The sequence below is a fragment of the Chaetodon trifascialis genome, chromosome 14 (genome assembly GCF_039877785.1).
Source record: "Chaetodon trifascialis isolate fChaTrf1 chromosome 14, fChaTrf1.hap1, whole genome shotgun sequence".
Taxonomy (NCBI): Eukaryota; Metazoa; Chordata; class Actinopteri; order Chaetodontiformes; family Chaetodontidae; genus Chaetodon; species Chaetodon trifascialis.
The window spans coordinates 23,947,738-23,961,374 of NC_092069.1; the positions used below are offsets into that span (position 1 = coordinate 23,947,738).

Below are 13,637 nucleotides of genomic sequence, written 5' to 3' on the forward strand. Positions count from 1 at the left end.
AAAGGACGGAGGCGGGAATCAATATGCCATCTTTTTTGGCTCGCACTGTAATTCAGGGGTTCTGGGAGACGGGTGGGGCTAGGTTGCGCTTTCACAACCTTCTGGGAAAACCTGTTTGGGGAGACCTGAACAGGCATTGATCTGCCTCCCCACAGCCACTGCAGCCAGTTTGCCCTTGAGCAAGGCAGTTGACTACCAGCTGCTGCTGTGGAGCTGCTCACTGAAGCACTGCTGGACCACCGCCAGGGTACAAATCCAAACCCCAGACTCTGCTCCCCCTCTGGTGCCCCTGTGGAAAAAAGAAAAAGCATTTTCTTTGGTGTTCTTTCTTTAAACCTGCACTTGCCAAGAGTGTTACGAACACTTGTTTTAACACAAAATGAGGCAGCGCCAGACAAAAGCTTCGCATCCCAAAGTAAAGACATCCCATTCATCCACCCCAGATGAAGCTCTGCTGTTTGGTAGAGTCACGTTTAAATTTGATTCCGGAATCCAAACTGTCATCTAACCGCTGCGAAAGAACACCCTGTTCTGAGAAAAACTAGTGTGACCAACCACAGATCTTTGTACTGTGTTGGCCTTCGGCACACAGTAAGCCCTCGTGAGCATGCTGTGTGCAGACGACTGGCATTACATTACACCGCCGCAGGATTTTATTTTAAAGTGCTGAAAAGATGCTGCTTCCGAAAGCTCTTTTCAAGCCAAATTCTATTTTTTTCTTTTTCATTTTTATGCACAGAAACACAACCAGGAAACTCTCTGAGTGCAGGTCAAACCCTCCCACCCCCACGTATAGTCAGACAAAGAAAAACAAAAGTTCCCCGAACAGCAAGTACATGAAATGCCACGATGTGTGTGTCAGTACAGGCTGAAATCATATCCAGTGAGCGCAATTAAGAGCAAATTAAGGTGTTTTAGTTCAAATCAAGTTCAGATACTCGTGGGGCCCCCATCGCAGGACCACGTCAGTCTTTGAGTAAAGAGACCCCAGATCTGATCAAATCGCCACCAAAGACGCAAAAACACGAGCCCATTTTACTGGATAGTCCAGCAAAGGAATGAAGTGACCTTTATTTAAGTGTTTATTGCAGCTGGTGATTATGTGATGCATGTTTAATGAACTGTCAAACAAATTGGGGTCTGAGGAGTGCATTTCTGCTTTGATGAATAACTCTGTCAGACGGCTCAGGCTCACATCATCAGCGCTGCAAACTCTAATTCACCGCCGTCCGAGTAGCAGAGCGCGTGCAGGCCGTCATCTCTGGTGTTACTGTTTTGGATTTGTTGATTGAGTCCTTATTAAATGGGCGCCATCAAAACATGGATTCAAAAATCCTTATTAATCTATTTGTGATGAGACGCTTTAGCTAGTAGCACCATACTGAGTAAAAGCTGCTCTTCAGGACTGTTTGAACGCTTTGTGAATTACTTTTACACCAAAAACTGAGAATTTTAAATACAGGATCCTTATTTTCAAAAGTTTTTCCCAACTCCGCCAATTAGCAGCTAGCTTTAGCCTCAGGATGTTTTGTGAAAGCGGGCCGAGGACTTTGCTGTATATTAACTTTACCATATGACAATATGTCACCAATAGTTTTTATTATTAACTACAGCAATTAATTTTTATGTTAATTAAACAATGGTTACCATCATTTTTAAAAGAAAGTACAGAATCGAGGCGTCAGTCACTGAAAATAGGTTGTTTTTTGTGTCTTGCCAGCAAAAATGTGTATATCATTATGATGTATTAATAAAAAAAAGTAGCTGTTTATGTTCAACAAAATAAATTAGCATCATTTCCCTACAAAAACAACACAGTGAAATGATGTGGAACAGGAGCTCGGTGTTAGGATAGTGACAGAGCGCATGTGTTGTGATCAGTGAGTAATCAAAACTTCAGGCCACAGGCAGGAGAGGAGCTGCAGCGGCCTCTGAGCTGCTCATGCTGCCGGCCTTGAAGAGCAAATCTCTCCAGAATCATCTCTTCACCTGCAGCATCTTTCCTCCAAACCTTCCCACATCCTCCGTTTAAGCAAATCCTGAGAGGAGCAGGCTGCCCACTCTCCTCAGAAAAAACCAAGCGCTCCACAGAAGTTTCTAAGCGTCTGAGGCTGTGCAGCTTATTCTTCAGAAAGGGAGTACGATCCTTCCCACGTTTCCGTGTGTGTCAGCCTTTTTTACATACTGCACAAACAAGGTTTTGGATGAAAGTGTCCCCGAGATGCTGTAAAAATTCCAAAAATAAGCTCGAGGAGGCAAAACAACTCCCAGCAGAGAAGCTGCTCAAAAATTAATTTCTCATCCGGAGTGTGAGTTTAACGGCTTGAAAATAATTCAGACTTTGACCAAAAAAAAAGCATCTATAACAGATGTCAGTATGAAGAAAATGAAGAGTTTAAATATTCTCCATGATTTATGGAGAGCTGCTGCTTCAGGCTTAATCAAATAATTCTGGCAAACAAATTTCTTGTCGATAAAAAGTAGGCTGTCTGAAAATGAAAGAGTGCCACAGTCTGGAGCGTCAATCAGGCCCACTGTCCCCAAAACCCAGATCAAAATAGATTATTCTTTGTTCTGTTTTCAAAGGAGACCAGCATGAGCACATTAGACAGCAGGTAGCCTCAAACAGCCCATGCTGGCTGCAAGATGGTCTCCTCGTTTTTACCATTAAGAGGCAGAGGCACTGAGTCAGCCTGGCTCTGTCTTCACTGTCTGCTGCCGCCGCTGCTGCTGTAGGGCCCCGAAAAGCTTCTCTCAACTGCCTCCAAACAGTGATTGCATGCGAGCTGACTGTGGTAGTTTCTCTGTTCTTGGGGGGGAATAACCTACTTTCAGAGAAGTGTGGATATGGTCTACCCACCCGTGCAGACTATGCACCATCTTACGCAGGTTTATTGTTTCCATTTTATGGCAGTAAGAAATAGGCTATCGATTTAACTTGTCCTATTTCAACTTTGGCCAAGATTGGATTTTTAAACGACTTGGGCTGGGCGTCTCCGGCCGACCCGCCAGGGAGCAGAGGATCACGGGGGCTGTGTGACTCGCAGGTCGGAGTGCGCAAAGCAACGCGCCCCTGTGATTCATCCGCAGTTTCCAGACGGTGCGCAGGTGGAGGCGAAGAGGAGAGGAGGCAGCCGCTCAGGACGGACGGATGAGACGGCCAGGGATGTCCAACGCGCCTAACATTTATTCCAGCTAAGGAACACGCAGTTTTTTTTCTCTCTCCCCCTCGCTGCTGCCTTGATTTGGAACCAGGGGCTTGATTTGGCGCAGCTGTAACCCATTTTTCCTCCACGACAAAAGTTTGACTGTTAAAAAATGATGCTCTGCTCCGCTCCTGTTTTTTCATGCAATGCTGTGGATTCCGGCGTCAGCGTGAGTGTCCAGTCATCACTTGAGAAATAGCTGCGATTCTTTCGGTCTTAATTTCGGTGCCAATTTCAACAAACAGAGGGCTTTTATTCTCGCACATCTCCACGCGCCCAGGATTGCATCCGTTTGAATTCATGTCGCACTCCATAATGGACTTCCTCGGACTGTACTTCTTGCAGCTGGCTCTTATTGGTAAGTTGAACAACACTTGGAATGTAATTCAGTGTAGTTGAACTTGTGCAAAATGAATATTGTTGTGCGGGTTTTGGCTGCAGCTCGGAGCCTGTCAGGTCTGATTTCAGGCTCAGCTTCACGCTCATTAGTGCAAGTCCGACGAGCCCTGATTCGCTTGATTTTTGTCAAAGTTGCATGATGATATATTTGGTTTTCTGCAAGATCAGCCGCCTGTGTTCACCTGGAGGGATGCACTCTGGGGTCCCGGGCAGAGCAGGGATTCTGTTTTTTTAATGGACCACACAGAAAGACCGCAAAATATTATCTGATGGCTGACTGACAGTAATGAAGCGGCGGGACTCGCCGGATTTTCTCCGCTCCAGAGATGCTCTTTTCTCATTCTGCCAGAGCACATTTTGTGTCAGCCGTCAGCAGCAGCCGTGCGTGTGTTCCCCGTGCGTTCACATGATGTGAGGGTAGATTAGGAAGGGACGGAAAAGCCGAATAAACGTTTTTGCCACCAAAGCCGCCGCCGCTGCTGCGAAAACACCAATGCGGACAAGTGTGTGTCAAAGTGTTTGTTTGGGCGCGTGCGCGCCCGCCCGTGTGGCTAGTTGTGTGCGTGCGCGAGCGTGCTTCACCTGCCTTTGCAGGTGCATTGTGATGGCTCTGTGTGTGTGTGTGTGTGTGTGTGTGTGTGTGTGTGTGTGTGTGTGTGTGTGTGTGTGTGTAAGCTGGGGCGGGGGGAGAGAGGAGCGGCAGCCGGTGTGTGCGGTGCGTGTGTGAGCGCGCGCGCGTGTTTGTGCGTGCGTTTTTGTGTAAGGAGCATAAAGCTGCCCAAACAAGTGGTGTGCAGGAGCAGAACACACAGTTCATGTCAAGACCACCAGCACTGCATGCGCGCGCGCGCGCACACGCACGCACATACAGCTCTTTCTCTACCCAAATCTTGTTACCTGTGCAGCCTCACTGTGCCAGCTGGTGCCAGTCATTATGTCAGTGCTGTGTTTAGCTCCTCTGATTCAGAATTCTTCTGTGGTGCAAACTCTGACTTTTCCCTGATTCAGCTGCACTCTGTTCTGCAAAAATTCCCCCACAATGGAGAGAAAAAAGGCTTCCTGCGGAGCGAATGCGGCCTGAAAACAGGACGTACGGATGGAAGGATTTTCTATTTGTGTGTTTATGGCATCCATCATGACAGCTCGACGTCTCAGACTCCATTTCCCTTTGCTGCAGCTGTGATTTCAGCCAGAGTAGGCTGGCAATTCTGGGGCTCCCAGACAAGATGTTCCAGCACCTCAAACCCTGAACACACACACACACACACACACACACACACACACACACACACACACACACACACACACACACACACACACACACACACACACACACACACACACACACACACACACACTCCTGTCCACCGCACTTTAAGAGAGTGATGCCATTATGTCCCCCTGTCTTCCCTCACTTTTCACATCATATGTAAAACATGTGTCAGTGTGCTGAGCTGTCACTCAAGACACGGGCCGGGTGGGTAAGTGAAAGCAGGATGTGAGAAAGGGGGGTCAGTCAGTCCCAGTCTTTTCTCCGCAGATATTCTCACCTTGTCAGATAGATGTGTCAAAACGGAAGAGATTTCTCACCCAAGGCCTCCTGATCCCGTCCGTCAGCCACACAGGGAGGCAGGCGCAGAGCGAAGGGGGAGGGCATCAACGAAACTGAAGTAGCTTTAGCCTGAAGGTTGGAGAGGGGAAGAGGAAGGTGGTGGTTTTGAATCCGGGGGGGGGATCAAAGTAGGAGGAGCACATGAGTCTTGCACCTGAACGGTTCCTGGGAAAGATGGGAGATACAAATGCAAAGTTTGGAATTTGCTGTTAAATCTGAGGTGACGATGAGGCGCAGGACGGCGCGTGCGGCTGGGTCATCCACGTAAGACTGATGCGATTCATTATCTCTGTCCGTGTTTGGCATTTAGTGTAAATATTTGTGACTGTATATTGCTGTATTTGTTTTTGTGACGCACTCTCCGTGTCGTCTCATTTGTCATGCAAACTAGCACGGCACCACTTGAATTTTAAGTGAAACATCAAACTCCATAAGAAGCCGTGCTTTGATTAATGGGCTGCGTCGTTTTGTCCAATTAAAAGCACTCAAATGTGCGAAAAGCTATATTTACAGATGAAATCGGAGCTTTCGTGGAGCACTCGAAGGCAGCATCAGTTCCTTCAGCAACTTCTGCCAAAGTGTCCTTGAATGCGTTCACCAACAGCACTTGCTCAAGGATGTTGTGTGTGCTTAGCTATACTTCTGGGGACCAATACTTGACACCCTGCTCTCCTTACGAGAACCTTTCAGTATAAGAGGATGTGCCGGCTGTTACGTGTGTGTGTGTGTGTGTGTGTGTGTGTGTGTGTGTGTGTGTGTGTGTGTGTGTGTGTGCGTGCGTGCGTGCGTGCGTGCGTGCGTGCGTGCGTGCGTGCGTGCGTGCGTGCGTGCGTGCGTGCGTGCGTGCGTGCGTGCGTGCGTGCGTGCGTGTGTGTGTGTTTGCATGCACCTCTCTTCCCTGAGCTCCTGCTGCAAGTGAAAAGCTGCTCCTCTACAACTCGCCTGGCCAAACAAGGCTTTGAAATGCCTGCGGCGTGGCTCTCTGAGGAGTGTGACGTGGATGTGTGTGCGGTAAGCATGCTGTGTTTTTTGCATGGTGCTAACTTGCAGGGGTGAACTCGTGCTGTGGAATAAGAAGTGGAAAAAAGCAAGCCTCCATTTACGTCAGACTTAAATTAGCATATTTACCGCTCAGTCTTGTGATGCTTCGGTGATTATCTGCCCGCACGGCTCTGAACATTTTGCAATCATTACTGTAATTAGTTGACCAGGTTCATCTGCATATTATTCCTCTCTAAGTCGTAGGTAGTGAGTGAACATAGCGTACCTCACCGTTTGCTACGTGGCACAGGGTTCAGGCTGTTTTACATGTGGTGAATGCCGTTATGTGCATGGCAGTAATTGGCTGGAAAGAAGTAATAATCATAAACATAAACGACTCACTGCTTGAGGTTGGTTTGTATGTTTTTCCCAGCGTGAGTTAGTGTTGATTTGCTCCTCACAGGGGTAGCAGACATGGAGGCAAGGTGTGAACAGTTTGAGGAGGCATTAAACTGCAGGTTCGTGTGGATTAGACTGATCAGGGTGGGGGGGCCGGTATCGGGTCCTGTAAAGAGGCCCGGTGGACTGAAAAGGGCATCCGCTGCTGATTTGATATCAGCCCGTTTCAGCAAACAGCTGATTATCTGCAATCTGTTTCAGAACGTTAGTCGTCGTCAGTCACATTCAGAGGGAAAATGCAACATGATGATCGAACTGCAGATGCCACAATTACGTAATTACTTGTTGAATTGAGACGCGAAACACTTCATTTTGAGTATAAAATTATTGGATGTGATCAGTTTTTCCACGAGAGTCACGACGGATGCTAAAAAGCAAAACAAACAAGTGAGAGCCTGAAAACTAAAGGTCACATGTGATACCAGAATCTTAATAATTACTTCAGAACTGCTTAAAAGTACTCGTCTGATTATAAAAACAAAAATAATGATTTATCTGTGTTTGTGCCATCAGTTCTTTCATACTGTAGCTAATCATGGTTTGGCTGTTGATAATGTCAGAAAAGTTTCAAATCACTGATTGGAAATAAGGAGCCATTTTGATTTCGTTTTTCGGGGATCTGGAGCAGAGTTACCCGAAAGTAATTAGAGTGTTGACGCCACAGCAGCGAGAGTGAGCCGATGCTCATTACCATTCCTCACCAGGTAGTTATTTACTGATTAACTTTCAGTCCAGTTGAATAGATTTTTGAAGCAGTTTGTCTGTACTTGGCTTTGTTGTTCACTGCAGTACAATGATCTCACCTTTAGAAGAAAAATAAAGTTTAATGTTCACTGGTTTGTCCACATTTTCCTCCACCTGCTTTCTGTGCAACCAGTGATGTGTAGCCCCTTATATTTTTTTCTCCAGGGTTGACTTCACGGCTCTGTCGCGTTGGGATGAGAGCTTTGAAAGCAGTTGGGGCGACTTATGGCAATTAAGGATTTTCCATTTGAGATAAAGTTCTTGAAGTCGAGCATGTGGCTTCATTGTCACCACTGTCGCTGCTCTGTCTGCCTCCTCTGAGATGGATTTCTGTCTGTGTGGTTATTAAATGTGAGTGCCAGATGGTGGGCAATGAAAGCGTGGCTCTGATGGGGAGGGGGGGGCTAACACTGTTGATGGCAGGGATTCACACTTGTGCCAATACTGACCTTTTTTTAGCAGCGCGGGTGTCGGACATGACCCGACTGATTAAATACAGTGTCTTTGTTTCAATGAAGTTCAGAAACGTTCATTGAGCCACAAACTCGCCACAGCGAGGCATGCAGACTGTAGATGTAGGTGTCAGGTTGGATCAGTGTGTGTCCTGGTGCTGGTTTTGATAATTGTAAAATATTAAAGCTAACCAAACCAAAATGAAAGCTGTGGTATTTTTCTGTGGTTTTTAAGTCTTTGAGCTGTATTAATGGATTTTTTTGGCCACAGGGGGGCAGAAAAACTCCAAACAAGCTCGAGGAAACACGACCCTGACACATACCTGGTACAACAGTCAGGCTAGCATGTTAGCAAACCGTGCATATGCACTCAGACCAGCCTCTGCTAAACAGACCTGCCTCAGTCTGCTAGCGTTGGGCAGGTGGCGGTCCATAGTGTTTTCATCACAGCTTTTTTGCTCAGCAGCTGCATCCTGCTGCAGAAACCTGGCTCTATCAGAGAACTGAGACCGAGCTCTGCAGTAAATGTGGCCTAAAACAACGATAATGAGCTGAAAGAGGCTAAAGAGTTCAGTGGAAAATGCAGCAGTGGCTGTTTTTGACACTGTGAACTCACGTCGTCAATGGAGTCGATGTTAATGAGTGTTTACTAATGTGTCTTTAAAGTGTAGTAAATTTCAAGTGTGGCCTGGGAAATAAGCGTGAGGATTCGAGCTGCCGTGCAGAGGGGCAGCGACGGCCACTCTACGGGTCATAAGATGAACGTTTAGCTCCACATAAATTGCTTCCTAATTAACAACCACACATACGAGCTCGCACACACATACGAGCTCACACACATACGAGCGCACACACATGGAGCGGCTTCCTGCGTATCAAAAACCAAACTCCTGCCGTCGCTCTCAGCAGTTATTCATCCTCATCACTGTGCTTCGTATGAGAATGAATAATTTGCTCCTTGCATGTTTGGTAACCTTGAATTGTGACAGATAATATTATGGGTTTTAGCAAGTATGCGCTTTATGCATTTATTCTGACAAATCTGAAGCCCACCCCCTCACCGCCACCCCCTCACACATGTATAATTCATGCTCACCCTCCTCTCTCACCGGATCCTCATAGCTGGTGCAGCGTTGCACAAACTTCTTGATTTCTCTTACAGTGGATACTTCTCCATGCCTTCAAGTTCCTGTGACAGAGAGAAGCGAGAGAATAGTGTCGGAGAATTACAGGAGCAAACACAGCGGGAGGAGGAGGATGTGAATGCAAATAAGCAGTGTGACAGGAAGAGAGGGGATTTATTTTTCCATGAGGCTGGAGCTGTCGTTGGGCATCTAACAGAGAAGGAGATATGCATCCTCTGCAGAGCGTCTCACCAGAGCCAAGTTGCACTTAAGATCCCCGGAGTGTCGGTTCGGTTTGGAGCTTTAACTCTGGCGTGCTGCCCCTCTGAATTTCACTCAGGCCGGCCCGATCGTTGTGGATGCAGCACCTGTTGCTCCACGTCCCAGAAGCAGAGATGGTGGAGATGGCTCAGCCCAGCCTACGCCCAGGCTCTTCACATCAGCAGATATCGTTTTTGACACTCGATCCATCCTCGTCTGATGGATTCATTGATTTAATTTGTCACTGTCTCCTCCTGAGATAATGCTCTGGCATCAGTTTTTAGGGACGCTGGCTTTCTAGCTGTTATGACTCAACAAAAGAGTCGAGACATAAAGTCAGATAGCTGCTGGTGAGTTGCATTGGTGACTCGTTGACATTTTACTGACTTTTCTCACAGCTTTGTGTTATTTCTGCCGGGACAAGTAATACTGTATGTATAAAGAGCAGATGGAAGCAATTACAGGCCATCGGCTGCGAAGAAAGGAGCGAAATGGAAGCTCTGAGATGGAGATAAACATTCCCTGGAAGAGAGGGAATCAAACTGCTGTACTGATGCTTGTAGGGAGGATTTTGTGGGGTGAAACCAAAGTGACAGTGCTCCTTATTATATTAAAACCCTGTCATTTCCACTGGCTTTTGTTGAGGGACGATTATGCCACAGAGACAATTACCCTGCCCTTGCCGTGCTAAAAGGATATGGCATTTACTGCCACTGTATTCCAAAGCCAGACATTTAACTTTGTAATGAAAAGGCTGCAAAATGGTCCAGGCTGATTGTGAGAAAGCCTAAAAGGCTGCAATTAATCAGAAGAGAAAGTTTCGTGAGTGGGGGGAAAAGGTAGCACAGAGTTGGCTCGGCAGAGGGAAGTGGTAATGAAAGAAGCTAGCGAGGCTTCAAGGCCCTTCGTCAAGTGTTCACAGCACTTAGAGTCTGTAAGTGCGTCTGTCTGTGCATTTTTAAGTACAACGAATCAGCGTCTCATTGCAGCTGCCGCAAAACCGTCATCCAGATGTGTACAGGGAAGCCTCTTATTGCTCCGCCATTTTTATTGAGAGGGCTGCCCGAGGTGACAGTCATACTCTGGTTTTGTGTCGATGAAGCAGACATTAAAATATTGCTGATAACCACGAGGCCTCCACTTCCATGATCCTTTGCATTAGTCACACACAGCTGCATGCTCACGTTCCCGCCATCCAAACCTTCAGTCCCACAGGTGTACAGCGAAGCGTGTTACAAGGTGTGTCCTCAAAGCTGTGGACCAATCCCATCCTCCATGCTAACCGTACACGGTATGCTTCTGCAAGAATTCAACATACTTGACAGGAAATTGTACATTTATTGGCTGTGTCTCAATCAGACGGGCAGATTAAAACGCTGCTGCTGCTTCACGACAGCACAATGTTTCTCCAAAAACAGAATTAATCTCACCACCAGATATAATCACCTTTTTACCGCTGTGAGCAGCTCCTCCATCCCCTTTTAGCGTTGCATTGTGGGACAGTCTGTCTGTCTGTGTAGTGACTGTTCTGACCACATTATTATTAAGACCATGTTGTTTTTGTTGCAGTGATGTTTGAGAAAGTGGGCTCTGGATCTACTCTAATGATCAATGTATGTTTTTTCACAGCAGGCACTTTAATGATTCAGAATGAACCCGTTGAAGAGTCTTGTAGTACATTTTAATATTGATTGTTAGCAAGTGTTTCTTATTCTACCTGTCAGCAGTGTGTCTGCTGAAGCTAGTCACCCTTAAAATGTCCAGTCAGGCCAGTTTCACCCACCATCAGCTTTCTGCCGGCTCACGTTAGTGTTTTGTTGGCATGAATTGATAACAAGGGAAGCTTCTCTGGCCTTCTTCATTGCAGACATTGGCTGGACAGAATCATCCGTTAGTTAGCCAAGAAATACAGTGTCGTGACATCTTATGCTGGAAAATGATGAAGTCTGTCAAGAGGAGACAGAAATCTGTCTGGGAGTTTTTCTGTTGACCTGCAGCAAACTGCTTCTTACAGTTTGACAGAAAGGCTGGCGAGTAGGTGACTGAGGAAGACAAAGTTCAGCTGAGAGCTGTGAAATTGACCAAATAGCTTAATCCACTGCTCCAGAGCTCCAGCAGCAGTTTTGGTTTGGGCTCAGAATCAGGTTAAAGCATGTGTTTGACAGCATGCCGACGGATCATCGCTGTAGCAGCACGGTCGTCTTTAAGGATTACGGATGTGTTTTGTGCTTTCTCACAGTGGCTTATTTCATTGACTCAAAGGTAATCATCAACGCGAAAAGCCGAAGAGATAAAAAAAGATAATTACATGAGAGACACAAACTGGAGCCGAGGCGTACCCGTCTCCGCCTGTCACAGCTCGTATTTAGGTTAGGGCGATATTAAAAGAGTAGTTCCTCCACTTGCCGTCTTTCCTTTCCCCGAAAACCCCTGGCAAGTAAGAGCAGACCAGCAGGAGGCAGAGGGGGAGCAGAGATCCCGTCTGGAGCAGGAGCCCAGTCGAGATGGCATCTTGCAGCCTCTTCTGCAGGGGCCCCGGGATCTGGGGGGCTAATTGGTTTCTAATCAGAGCTGCAGTTTCTGCCGTGGCGTTCCGCTTAGCCTGTTGAGATAGAAATAGAGGATGAGTGTGAAATCGGGACTCAGGAATCAGGTTCAGTGCCAGGCTGTCAACTGACTAAGCCAACGGGAGGTGGAGGAGGATGGGGATGTGTAGAACGGGCCAAATCGCAGCAGGCGATCCACCCAGCCTGTCTCAGATATGTGCCAGATAACATTTATGAGGGCTAATGAAAGCGTGCGCGGCTCAGCGCTCTTACATGGTCTGCTGTGGGCCCATCAGCTGGTTTCATCTTTTTGTCTCGCGTGCTTCACGTCACCGACCAAGCAGATGGACGAACAGGGACAACACAAAATCAAAAACTGGACCATGTTCAAGATTTCATGAAGATACAAGAGGCAAAAAACAGTTTACTGGCAGTAGCTATAGACCATATGCTCTTCAATATCAGTTTGGGTTTTTCTGTGACCTCCAGTCTACTCCAGCAAATCACAGCACACTGCTGAAACAGCCTCTGTGATGTTTGGGACATTTTAAAGCATATGGAGCAGCCATGTTTCCACATATGAAAGTCCTGTTCTTTTCTAAATAGACAGTGTGACGGCAGTTGGTTGAATCATCAGGACAAATAATGAGAAACTGCACCGAAAGAAAAATCAAGCACCAAAAAGTCTGCAGAGCCGTCGCATGGACTGTGCGTACTGTGCAACCGCAGAGGGCCTCGCGCCTGCAATCCTGCTTTTAAAAAAAAAAATAAAAAAATACACATATTAGTTATATATGATTTTGTCTGTCTCTGTCAAGGTCACATTAAAAACGAACAAATAAATAAAAAAACAAATCCAACAAATTAAGAAGGTTTTTCATAGTCGAGGCACGTCTGAGCAGGTCTGACTCAGGATATAAATGCACCGGACCTCTTGAGGATACTTGGAGAGATATTCCCAAAGGGAACAGCTACAGCACTTAAAACACCTCGTTACCTCAAAGGGATTGAAGGAACTTTCCCTAACTGTGAGACTGCGCTCAGGATCCTGTTGACTCGGGCGAGCGAAGCTTTTCAAAGTTGAAACTAATTAAAAACTATTTGTGCACCTCCACGTCACAGGACAGACTGTGTGGACTTGCACTGCTGTCAGCTGAAAAGGACATTACATCCAAAGTGGATTATAAAGATCTTATTGGTGAGTTTGTGGCCAAGAAGGCAAAGAAAGTTGCGTGCAGAAGAACTAGAATAGCTGCGTCCATGTGTCATGTCAAAGAGCAGGGCCTCGCACCCACCCCACCCCACCCCCCACGACGGCCCTGAAAGTCTGTACATCAAAACTCGAGAAGAGACGTCAACCGGGACTCAAGTGGAAGCTGAGGTAAATAGCTTGTGTTGTCCTTTCACTGCAGAGGTCACATTCGACCCACCGTTATTTAAATAGGAAAGGATCCTGATAGAGGAACCTGACAGACGTCGGCAGTGAGGGAGTTGGTTGGAGCTGGTTTAATATCGATTTCATCAGGTTAAATGCATGTTCTTAACCGTTAATATGTTTACGTTGTGCAGGCCTTGGGATGGATTCCATGTCAATATCATACACAGCTTTTTGAGGGTCTCCAGTTCAGCTCAGAGTAAGACAGGGCAACCCCTTCCCCTCTCCACCCAGTGGATCATCTCCCTTCAGCTGAGCTGATAAATCCTGCCTTCAAGGTCTTCTTCCAACACATCTAAATACAGCTCTTTTTTTCTTTTTAGATCTATTTCAAAGGGGATTTTAGTGATTGACACTCTGCACACAATGTAATAAAGAATTAGTTTTTTGCCGTTTCATCTGGGACATGTTTGCCTTT

General features: G+C 46.6%; 1 protein-coding gene across 1 annotated transcript in view; it reads left to right on the forward strand.

The window, feature by feature from the left end:
• The first annotated feature begins 3,077 nt into the window (after positions 1–3,077).
• The window catches only part of gfra4a (GDNF family receptor alpha 4a), a 125,269-nt gene continuing 114,709 nt past the window's right edge, over positions 3,078–13,637 (forward strand). The window contains exon 1 of the mRNA XM_070978466.1: positions 3,078–3,564. Coding sequence (XP_070834567.1) covers positions 3,507–3,564 — 58 coding nt within the window. The 5' untranslated portion in view covers positions 3,078–3,506. The remainder of the gene's footprint in view (positions 3,565–13,637) is intronic.